This window comes from Neopsephotus bourkii, unplaced genomic scaffold, assembly GCF_033783945.1.
Source record: "Neopsephotus bourkii isolate Nb327-2 ecotype Australia unplaced genomic scaffold, CSIRO-AGI_Nbou_v1 NB_1542, whole genome shotgun sequence".
Lineage (NCBI taxonomy): Eukaryota > Metazoa > Chordata > Aves > Psittaciformes > Psittacidae > Neopsephotus > Neopsephotus bourkii.
In genome coordinates this window covers 1,589,983-1,602,026 of record NW_026902018.1, presented here as the reverse complement: position 1 = coordinate 1,602,026, position 12,044 = coordinate 1,589,983, and the positions used below count along the sequence as shown (strand labels likewise).

At 52.4% G+C, this 12,044-nt stretch overlaps 1 protein-coding gene across 1 annotated transcript in view; it reads right to left on the bottom strand.

The window, feature by feature from the left end:
• The window catches only part of KSR2 (kinase suppressor of ras 2), a 79,134-nt gene that overhangs the window by 6,450 nt on the left and 60,640 nt on the right, over window positions 1-12,044 (bottom strand). The window contains exons 15-17 of the mRNA XM_061370524.1: window positions 9,772-9,868; window positions 5,836-5,969; window positions 899-1,030 (exon numbers count right to left, since the gene is read on the bottom strand). Coding sequence (XP_061226508.1) covers window positions 899-1,030; window positions 5,836-5,969; window positions 9,772-9,868 — 363 coding nt within the window. The remainder of the gene's footprint in view (window positions 1-898; window positions 1,031-5,835; window positions 5,970-9,771; window positions 9,869-12,044) is intronic.

Genomic DNA, 12,044 nt, shown 5'->3' with positions numbered 1-12,044 from the left:
AACCCTCTGGGTCATCCGGGAGCATCCTGGGCTCAGCAGAAACAAGAAAGAGGAAAAATGGGGGAAAATCCTTTAATCTTTGAAGGGAATTCATGCTTTACATAAGGGCAGAGCTCACACTCCAAGAGAACGGAGGAAAACCTAAGCCTAAGTAACCAACTCTCACTTAGTTCGATAGGATCCTTTAATTACCTCTATTCTTGTGCTAAACTTATACCTCAGGGAGGGGATAAAAAGGAGAAGCCAGATCTTTTCAGCTGTAATTACTGCAGTTTTGATGGGAATATCACCTCTGATAACAGCCCCTTGTGCACTCATCCCCACAGCCTTTAAGGTATCCATGAGAAAATTAATCTGCTGGGTAAAGCCCTACGTCTCTGCCTCGAGGAAGGTTTTATCAGGGCACAAATGGGCTCCTGCTGCAAGGAGAGAGGTTTGATTACAGATAAAGGGGCAGTGATGGGCTGAAGGACACTCATCAGTTCTTGGGCTTCTGGCATCTCCTCCCCTGGTAGCCACCAGCACCAGCCCCTCTGCAGCCAGCCATGGGGGGACAATGGGGGTGTCCAGGGGTTCCCAGACCTATGTTCCCATGTCTCCACATCCACAGCATCCTACCCACCCCAGGAGGATGCAGGGGAGAGACTACACCAGGCTGGCATCCCCCTGGACCCCATTGCTCTGGTCTGTATCCAAACAGGAGGATTTGGTGATTTAGGGGGGAGTTTAACCCAAAATTCCCTGTAGCAGGAAGGTGCTCTGAGCCCAGGGATGGGGATTCCCACAGGCAGCATCCCCTTGGCATTGCAGCAAGCAAACCGTGTCCCCATCCCCTCCTGGCTGCTTAGAGCATCTCCCACATGACCCAACCATACCAGTTCTCACTGCAAGGACTCACCCCAGTGCAAAGACATCCGAGTGCTTGGAGAAGGGCAGCTTGTCCTCCTCGGTGTCGGGAGAGAGCTGGCGGATGATCTCGGGGGCAAGGTGGCACAACCACCCGTTCTGGATGCGCAGCTTGTTCTCCCGCCTGCAAAACATGGGGCTGAAGCCATGGGTACCACATGGGGGGGAGCATCACCACCAGCGAGCAGTCCCCCAGCCCTCCCACACTCTCCCAGTGGGAATTTAGGCCTGGTTTTCCCTATGGCATCCTTGCAAAGTCAGGCTTTAACCCTGCTGAGGGGAATGATGGAAGTAGTGGCTTTGTGCCCATCTCTGCTGGGTCCACAGTTTTGGACCAGCTTTGGTTCTGACAAGCTGGTGATGCGGATGCAGGGTCTGCTGGGGACCTCGCTGTGACCACTACTTCAAAACACCTTTAAAGAGCAGGGACAAAGCATTACCTGGGGTAAATCCCACCAGCACTGACACCTGAGATGACCTTGCTGTGATTTGAGCAGGGGTTTGGACTGGGGACCTCTAAGAGTCTCTTTCCAAGCAAACCCATCCTATAATAATGGCCTGAAAATCAGTGGGTTTAGGTGCTTGGCCCCCAGACAACGCCTCCAGCCTTCCTTCGTGTCCAGACTTCTGGTGCCATCACCCATGGGAGCAGCTTGGCTTTGTTATGATCACCAGCCCCTCAGTTAACCTCAGACATCATCTCCTCTACCTCCTCAAGGTCCCCCTGCTCAGAACAAGTACATGAGGCTGCTTTGGCCAACAGCTGAGGATGGCAATGGATGCTTGTTCATCCTTTATATCCTCCAGCAAGCTCCTAGGATTCACCACTGGGTTAGAAAGGGTCCCCACGCAGGGAAATGGGGCAGGACCACCGGTGGTGTTAACACACGAAGCAGCTTGATCGTGTGTCCAAGCCCGAATTCAGCAGCACAGTTTAGCAGGAGGTAACAAAACCTGCCCCATGTCACATCAGACAAGAGAAGGAAGAGCTCGATGACTTGTATCAAGGAATTTCTCCCTCTTTGTGCTTTGATGCACTCCTAAAGACTGTGATGAACAAAGGTAAAGGATGGCTGTGGGGTCATCTGTGCTCCTGGGGCCAAAATCCCAGAGCTGATGTCCCAGGGGACACCACTGAGGTATCTCCATTCACCTCCAAGGCAGGGTGATGAGCTCCCACTGCAAACACTGTCTCCTTGGCTGGCTTTCCCCCACCATGGCTGCTTACATACAGTGTATGCAGTCCAAGACAATGCAGTCTGGATCCTCTTAGCCAAAAAGCCATCCCCATCCCCAGACATACCCCCCTTGGCTCTGGCAGTGACCAGGGGAGGATGCTCTCCCTAGGGAAGGATGCTGCTGGGCCAGGGCATCACTGATTAAGCTTCCATGCCCAATCTGGGGTCTCGATGGATGCTCCTCACCCTGCTGTGCCACAGCCATGGCCGCAATCAGCAGCTTGGGCAAGGCACAGACCCTAAGGCCCCAGGAGCTGCAGGAGAGAGCACTTTGGCACAGGGGGGAGGCTTTCAGCTCCCACCACCATCCCCAGCCCTGTGAGGCTCTTAATTACGAGCTGCCATTAAGCATCAAGGCAATTAGAGCAGATGCGGAGGAGATGCTCATCCCTCCCTGTGTCTATGGTCTCTATCCCCAGGCAGGCAGCAGGGAGCACTCAGATCTGCTCTGTCACCATCAGCAAGACCAGGGTTGCACCCAGGGCTTTTAGTTTTGCTCACTCAAGTCTCCAAGTGCTGTGATATCCCACGAGTGGCTTTCAGGCTGGCCTCGGGATGCTCTGGGGACCAAATCTGGCTCCGGAGCTCCCATGCATGTACACCCAAGCAAGTAGCTATGGGTTTATGAGCTTCTGGTAGTGAAGGCTGAGCTTTAAAGCAGTTCCAAACTTGGTTCAATCGCAGCAGTTTGAGGTTTCATGACCAAAGTTCACCTGACTTTATAACTGAGCTGGCCACTTCCACTAGCAGACAGCAGCACAACCAGCTGAGCATCTTCTAAAGCCACTGAAGGACAAACCAGCCCCAAGGCAAAGCAAGAGCAGAAGAGCTTTTCTGACTACTTAAAACCCACCTCATACTGCTCATAATTACAGAGCAGCCCTTCCAAGTACCAAAAACCATTTAAATAAAGGGGAAATACATCTGATTTCACCAGGATAAGACACTGGATTAGGAAGTCTCTACAGAGATGTTTTAGTTGTGGTAGTCATCTCGGTGTTCAGCAGCACAAGTGTGTCACAGCACAGATGGGCACTGTGAACTCCTTGTGTTGGATGCTCTCATGAACGGAAGGTGAGCCTGGTCTAGGAGGTTGGGGAGGATTTGTAAGCCATGTCTTTAACCCTAACCAGGTCAGTTTGGAGTTCTCATTCACACCTCAAGCAGCATCACCATCATTAACTTGACCTGCAAATTTTGCTCTCTTTTCCACCCAGGCTTGTCTGTGCAAGCCTCTGCGCACCCCAAACTGGACTTTGCCTTCCTTCTTCATGTGCAAGAGGCCAGAACCAGCAGAAAACCCTCCCTGAAAAGGGAAATGAGCCCTGCAGACACATGCTGCTTCCGAATCACAGTGACTGATGAGTGCAGATCCCCAAAGCCTTCTCTCAGCTCCCCACCAGCAGAAGATGTATGGGTCACAAGCAGAGCAGCCACACTGAAAGCTCCTTGAGGCAGAGATTTCCCCATTTTCTCTGGTTTTGTAGCAAACCACTGCTCATTTCTGTCCAGCCTTGTATTTCTGACCATTCTCCCTCTCATGAGTAGTCTCCTGGCCTTTACCCATCAAGTGATACCCCAATCTTGAGCAGAGATGGTCATGCGTTGGTCCACCTCATTGGATACCCCATTTCCAAGCATCTCATCTCTTCTTTTGTCTTCACAGCATCTCTGACCTTCATAGCAAAGGTCTCTAGCAAAATGTGGCCATTTTTGCCCAAATCCTTCTCCTGCTGCTGCAATGAGCTGCAGCCTCCTCCTGGCAGGACCTAAGTCCCAAATCCCCTGCCCAGCTGCTAAACCGGAGCTGAAACCCACTTCTCCACTGCGGGGAGGGCAGCAGCACTGCTGGATCCCTTGGCCTCCCAGAGCTTTTGGCCGAGTCTGTGCTAAAACCAGATGATATTTATACAAATGGAAGGGAAAGGGTGGCTGCTCAGCTCACCACGAGAGGCATGGGACAGAGAGAGGCGTCTGTTGCCTTTGCCCCTAATCCTTTGGCCTCATCCCATGGGAACTAGAAATACATACATATATAACTTTAAAGATGCATTTATCCCCTGAGCAGCTTCACTGTAAAGTGATGATTGGCCACAACCACCTTTCCAGTGACAAACCCCATCATGAGGGGTGATGGAGTGGAGATAATGAACACTTCAGTCCAGTACCGGATGTTCTGGATTCTTCCCTGTGAGGGTGCTGAGGCGCTGGCACAGGGTGCCCAGAGAAGCTGTGGCTGCCCCATCCCTGGCAGTGCTCAAGGCCAGGTTGGACACAGGGGCTTGGAGCAAGCTGCTCCAGTGGAAGGGGTCCCTGCCCGTGGCAGGGGTTGGGAATGGAGGAGCTTTAAGGTCCCTTCCAACCCAACCCAGTCTGCGATGCTATGACCAGAAGGTGGGTACCACACTGCTGGAGAGGAAACCTGCCCGAGCTGTTGGCTGTGATAACACCAGTCTTGGCCTGTGCTGCTTCCAGCACAAAGGGTCCAGTGAAAAGCTCTCTCCTGCTGGGAGAAGCCAGCAACACTCTTCTTTAGTTTTAACAAAACATAGAATATAAGCTTTGGTCTTTTTTCCCCTCTTGTTTCCTTTCCCCCACCCCCAGCTTTGCTTTTCTTCCTTTCCACAACTCCTGAAAGCCTTTGCTCTGCCGAGCCTGCAGCTGGAAAACCTCCCACAGCACTGGGAAAAAACACCCAAACAAACATTTAATAAGGAGCATTTACCAAATGGGCTCGATCCCAAACCTCTATAATGTCACAGCGCTGTGAATGTCCCGACCTTGGCTCTCATTTTCTCTGTGTCTTGCTCCAGTGTCAGCACAGAGATTGTGGCCAGATGTCTGCAGCACCCAAAAGGTCACTGGAGTGGTTGGGGACATCCATGGGGACATCAGTGCGGGCTGCTGTGCTGGCTGCACCACTCATCAGCCCAGAGGCAGGAGATGAACCAGATCCCAGGGGATTGTATAGGGATATATATTATATCCCTAAGGAAAAGCCAAGAAGTGAACTGGCTTTGCCAGCCCAAGTGAAACAGAGCCCAAGGAGCATCTCCTAGAGGGGTTCGGCCACGGAAATGATGCATCCCATTGAGATGGGAAGAGACTGGGTCCGAGAGACTCTGCCCAGGGCCAGCTCCTGCCTCTCTGAACCAAACTTCCACAGACTCGCATGCAGCATCACACTCCTTCCACCAATCAAAAGCAACTTTGCCTTTAAACACCAGGTTTAAAACCCAAACAAAACAAAATCAAGCTGCAAATCCTGCCCCCAACAAATGGAGCAGTTGGGTTTCACCTCTCGGTGCTGAGCCCAGACCCACCTTGCTGCAGAAACCCCAGCCCTGCTCCCTCCATCCCTCTGGGGCTTTGCTCTCCAAGCCCCACGACAGTGTTGAGCATGGAGCTGCATTTCAAAGCAGCATCACTTGTGGGGCAGAGGGGGTTCTGCAGGAGCTCTTTTCCTGAAGCATTCCACCTCAAAAGCAAAATCCTGGGAGGTGGGATGGTGAAATCCAATGGGCAGCCCCAGACCACTCAAAGGCAGCTTGTCCTCGTGTCTAGCAAGACTGCAGACCCAGAAAGGCACTTGCAGAGGAGGTTTTGGGGCTCCCTTTGCACGTTTGCAGCTCAAAGGGGAGCTCTAGGGCATGGAGAGGGATGCTGGTATTTCCACCATGCCGTGTCCTACCTGCCCGCTTGGAGAACTCCCGAGATGCTGAAGAGGCCGAAGTCTGTGATCACCACCTTCCCGTTGTCATAGAAAACGTTCTTTGACTTGAGGTCCTTGTGAAGGATCCCCTTGGCATGCAGGTAGCCCATTCCCTAGGATGGAAGAGAGAGAAAAACACCCCAAAACTGAATAAGCAGCACAGACAGAATAGCACCAGAGCAGGGGCAGCCCCACGATTGCCAAGATGGGGAGAGCCCAAATGGTGGAGTAAGTCCAGAGGAGGCCATGAGGATGCTCAGGGGCTGGAGCACCTCCTGTACGGAGCCAGGCTGAGAACATTGGGGCTGTTCAGCCTGGAGAAGAGAAGCTGCGTGGAGAGCTCAGAGCAGCTTCCAGTGCCAAAAGGGGGCTACAAGGATGCTGGAGAGGGACTCTTCATTAGGGACTGTAGGGACAGGACAAGGGGTGATGGGTTCAGACTGAAACAGGGGGAGTTTAGGTTGGAGATAAGGCAGAAGCTCTTCCCTGTGAGGGTGCTGAGGCGCTGGCACAGGGTGCCCAGAGAAGCTGTGGCTGCCCCATCCCTGGCAGTGCTCAAGGCCAGGTTGGACACAGGGGCTTGGAGCAAGCTGCTCCAGTGGAAGGGGTCCCTGCCCGTGGCAGGGGTTGGAGCTGGATGATCTTAAGGTCCTTTCCAACCCAAATCATTCTATGATTCTATCCCTGTGCCACAGCAGCACACCCACGCTATCGAGCTACTACTTGGCCACAACCAGAGGCTGCACATCCCCAAATGTCCCTGCAGATGTCCAGGCGGGTGTCTCTGGCTTGGGACAGGCACCACTTGGTGCACACAGAGGGTGATGGGCTGCGACAGCACCACTTGTCTTCCTGATTAATGGCTTACACAAGGAAAATTAGCAGCAAACCGAACTGGCAGTCGCTTTCCTGAGATCCTCTGCTGGGAAATTGATGATGATGATGATGATGTTCTCCCTTTCCAGACTGGGAGCTGAGGGTAATAAGTCAAATCTCTCCATCCCCGCTACCGTGTCCCCATTAGTGCTTCCTATGTGCACACCGACACCATTAGCATGGAAACAAGCACCTCGCAGGAGTCCTGCCTTGATTCCTTTCCCTGAGGAAAAGCTGCTTGGTGGTTAATTAAAATTATTGCTAATGATGCAAAAAGAGGCCATGGGTGGGAAATCCAGCTCCCGTGCACTGGCTGAGCATCAGCAAATCAAGCCGACTGCCGACAGCTCCGTGTGGAGGGCATGGGATAACCAGCTCTGGGAATGGGGAGGGTGATGAAAGCCCATTTATCCCCACTTCAGCAGGGCTTTTGATGCTGTCCCACTTTTCATTCTCAAGCAGACTAGGGGAATCTTGGGCTAGAGAAAGCTATTGAAAGATAAATGCCAAATGGGCCAGCAAACTGTTGCTTAAGAGTGAATATCAGCTACCAGTGACATGGAGGGATTTATTCACTGGGTTTCCACGGGGGTCCATCCTAGGCCTGATCTTTTCACATGTCATCATTAACCACGCTGGCAGTGGAACAGGGATGTATTTGTAAGTTTGCAGACAATGCGGAGCTGGGAGGAATGATCCAAATTCAGAAATGATGCGGAAAAAACAGGAAAGCAAATGGAAAATCCCACAAATCCTCAAATGTAAGTGCCTGGGATGTGGGGGGTGGAATCGGAAGGCACCAAGGACTCAGCAGCAGGACAAACCCACTCCAGGAGTGGGAAAAGCCGGCAGCATCCAGGGACAGCGTGCTGCTTGGGGTAGCAAACACCCCAACCCAACAAGTAGTAGGGGTTTAACTTCACCCCTCGGTGCTCAAATCCTGAAGTGCCTCTGCTAAGGGATGCTGGAGGAAGGAAAGGATTCAGTGCTGCGGCTGGCCCTGAGATGCCACAGCTGCAGCCAGGTGCCAGGACCACTCCAGCCACTGGGATTAATTAGGGGTCCCTGTGTCCCAGCACATGAAATACTGATGAGGTTTAAAGTTCTGCTTTAAAATGTCACCGTCACCTTCACACAGTGCCCAGGTGGTGCAAGGAGCAGCATTTCAATGTGTGAGCCCGTTCCTCCTGCAGCGCCTCGAGCAACCATGAGGCAGGATGTGGCCCAGCACCATGAGGATGCTCTGCAGCCCCCTCCCATCACACAGGAGCTCAAAGCAGGCGCTTTGCACCTATGGATGGGAACACGTCCCCCGCGCCAATCATCAAGCGCAGCGAGCCTTTGCCAAAGGTATTTCTCAGCAAGCCCAAATCCCTCTCTTTGTTCCATGGGGTATTGTGCAGATCCCACTGCAAATTCCAGCCCCGCCACCTTCACCCCCCGGGATGAGCTGTGAGAAAACACTCGCAGCCCAGTAATGCCTTAATTTGCTTGGCTGGCCAACGAGCGCGAAAAGCCAGCTCCCTCTGCCGGCTCCAGCTTCCACCTCCGGAACAGCATGGAACAACGAGAGCCCTTGCACCCATTAATCCAATCAGCTTAACGACCCTCCTACTGCATGTAGGGACTCAAAGGATATAGTCAAAAGATGTGAGCCGAAGGCTCTACCATGGGTCTGCCTCCGCAGCACCAAGCCCAATCAAAGCAAGTCACTGGGGTTTCCCTTCGGTTCTCCACACCAGCCAACATCAAGTCTACCAAAACATGCTTAACATCTGTGGTGGTGAACATGGGGAGGTGGGAAAGTGGAAGCTGTTCCCTGTGAGGGTGCTGAGGCGCTGGCACAGGGTGCCCAGAGAAGCTGTGGCTGCCCCATCCCTGGCAGTGCTCAAGGCCAGGTTGGACACAGGGGCTTGGAGCAAGCTGCTCCAGTGGAAGGGGTCCATGCCCGTGGCAGGGGTTGGAGCTGGAGGAGCTTTAAGGTCCCTTCCAACCCAAACCTGGCTGGGATTCTGTGAGTTTGAGGAATTTACTTTAGAAACAGCATACACTTTGCTAAACCTGGGTGTAAATAGAAGCAAAATAGGCAATCAACAAGAAACAGCAGAAGCGGAAGCCGGGGAGTAGCACTGTTCAGGACATTGCAGAACGTATTCTGCTTTCTAACATGGATTTGAATATTTAAGGGGTTTAAGATCTGCCAGAAAAACTTTGTCCTTTTCTTCTCCACAGAAAGATGTTAAACGTGAGCTCAGCCCCAGATGACTTGGTCTTGCTGTGGGCCGAAGGTACTGGCTGACCTTGGCCAGTCTCATGACTCCCATGGTAGGACACTTGCCAAACACTTTAGGCATCATTTGATGTTAAGTACGTTTGGAATCACAGCACAGCCCTCCTCTGGCAGACAGCTTAACACCTCTTGAGGAAATGAGCCGTTGCAGACACTGATGGGAGGCTCTGATGGCTCAGGACCCAACTTCCCAGCCACTTGACCCCACCACGTGAGGATGCTCCCCAGCGTCTATTTATACAATCACGTCTGAAGTGTTGAAGATGCTCTCTGAGTCATCTCTAGGAAAGGAAAAGCTCTTTTAGCTCTGAAAAATGTGTGTGTTCTGCCTCATGGCAAGCATGAGCACCACGGCACTGACCCCTCCGGCGCCTGGGCTGCAGGGATGCAATCACTACAGAGACATGGAAACCTCCGAGCAACAGCAGATCATTGGGTATTCCCGAAGAGGAGAGGAATATCCAACCAGCAATTCACTCACAGTAGCAATGCTGGGTTTAAACACCTGCACTGCCAAGGGGATGTGGACAGGATGAGTCCCAGGCTTACTATGGGGAGTCCATGGGAAGCCTTGGTTCCACTCCAGGGGAGAAAACTGGGATGAGGGAGGTCTAAGAAACCTGGATTTTAAAGCCAAAAGGGGTTACCCTGCCCTTGGTAATTCTTGGGGCTTGGCTGAATCCGGATCCCCATTGATGCCAAGCTGTCCCACTTCACACCACATCACACCACACCACACCACTGCATACCTTCACGATTTCTTGTGCTATCTGCCTTGTCTTGTTGACATCCAGGACAATTTTGGCATCTCTCACCACCGAGTAGAGAGTCCGTCCTTTACACAGGCTGAAAGAGAAGGAGAAGGGAGAAGATAAAAGCAGAGTTTACAGACCCCCGCATTGAGAAACACCCCCAAAGTACAAAGCCAGTGGCTGGGAACTATAATATAACCACAGGAGCTTTGGCTACATCTCAAGGCAGATTGAAGGTTTGGGATGGAAACTGGGGGCTCTCCCCATCGCGGCACTGGGAGGTGTGTGCTGGTGCCATCACCGTGGTACCAAGCCCCATAAGGGGTAACTCCGGGCTGGTTCCTGGCTCTTCCCCACATCCCATCCAGGAAGGAACCACCTGGTCCTCTTGCTTCAGAGGGGTTTTGTGCCAAACTGGCCGCAGCTCCCTCCTCTTCCCTCGGAGGGTACAATGCTCACAGATGTAACATGAGTCAAAAGAGGAAAGACAGGGAGGAGAATGAAACCCCCACCGAACCCAATGCACTGTACAATGTCCTCCAATTTTCCTTCTCTCGTACCAATTACAGTAAAATCTATTTACAGAGCCTTAATTACCAAAGGCAGCTGGAATGGGAGGGGGGATATAAACCAATTAAAAATATATTGACATTTGAATATCATAATGGAGAACGTGGGTGGCTGCTGCCTCGACTCGCGCCCACAAAAATAAGGGCTTCTTTTTGCTTTTCCCTATCCACCCACACTCATTACAGGCAACTTTGGAGAGATGAGGCTGGATACCTGTGCCTGGGAATAAAGAGCCTGACACATGTCTCGTTAAAGAGGCTTCAGCGACCGCAGACCTTAATCTGATCCTGGGCTAGTTAACGAATAAAAAGCTATGGGTTTTAATTCCTCCGCTCTCCACGCTCAGCTCCAACACCTCCCTCCTCACCCAGCCCTGGGGCTGCCAGCACTGGATTTGTCCCCTGGGGGATTAATAGGGTTTGCCCCTTTTGGGATGGAAATAATCAGCCCAATCTGTGCCTCCTTGCAAAGGATGAGGAGCATCGCACTGAGCTGGCCCCAGGTTTGCCTGGGTACCATGTTGATCAGACAGGGAGAGGGGATGGTCCCGACCCCAGGCATGGATGAGGGGGAAGAAGAACACCGAGGGCAGTGATGCTTGAGCACAGCCCTGTGGAGAGGCGAGCAGCCCAGCCCTGCAGCACCATGGGCTTGATGATCTTATGTGTTTTGTGGGGTGGTGGTTTGTTGGGGGTTTGGGTTTGTTTTGGGTGGTTGTTGTGTTTGGGTGGGGTGTGGTGGGGTTTGTGGGTTGTTGTGGGGGGGGGTGGTGGGTGGTGGGGGGGGGGGGGTGTGTTGGGTGTGGGGGGGGGTGGTGGGTTGTGTGGAGCTGGATAACCATAGAACAGTTTGGGTTGGGAAGGACCTTAAGATCATCCAGTTCCAACCCCCTGCCATGGGCAGGGACACCTCATGCTAGACCATGTCACCAAAGGCTCTGTCCAACCTGGCCTTGAACACTGCCAGGGATGATCCTAAAGGTTGGACCTGATGACCTTAAAGGTCTTTTCCATCCTAGCTGATTCTATGATTCTATGAACATCCCCCAGGTTGCAAATCTGGAGGAATCGGGAACGTGACATGATGGTAGAGCCCTGCTTTCATTTTGACCCCAAAGCTGGCTCAGAGCAGGATGATGATGCAAAAACCCCAGGCAGGCTGTGCCGTGTTTTCCCTGGGGACACTGAAAAAGGCAGCAGCAATCCCAGGGTGTCCCACATCCCACCTGTCAATAAGGTCCCAATGAGCCCCCAAAAGCAGGGATGTTAGAGGACAAAAGCTCCACATCCCTCCATTGGCAGAAAGCACAATTTTCAGGTCAAACAGCAAAGCACGAATGGGACCAGACCCATATGTCATGGGTTTTGGAAGACAACAGCATCCTTCTACTCTGCCATGGGTCGTGTTGGAAATAGCCTTGCAAGTGAGCTGCAGTGGGGATTTTAAGGCACCTTCATACCCATGCAACTGCCTTCTAGTAATGGTTTTCCTCGCTCAGTGCCTCAGCACATCCCTGAGCCCACCAGCTGGGCTGCAAACCCAAGGCACCCACAATTACAAACATGATCTTCCTCTAAATCAGCTGCTCCCCATCTCCTGCAACAGTTTGGCTGCAGTCAAATCTGAACTTGTCTGAACATTGGGATCCAAGCCCTCAAACTCCCACTTGGAAAGCAAATCACTTGGAAGTGCTCAAGAAA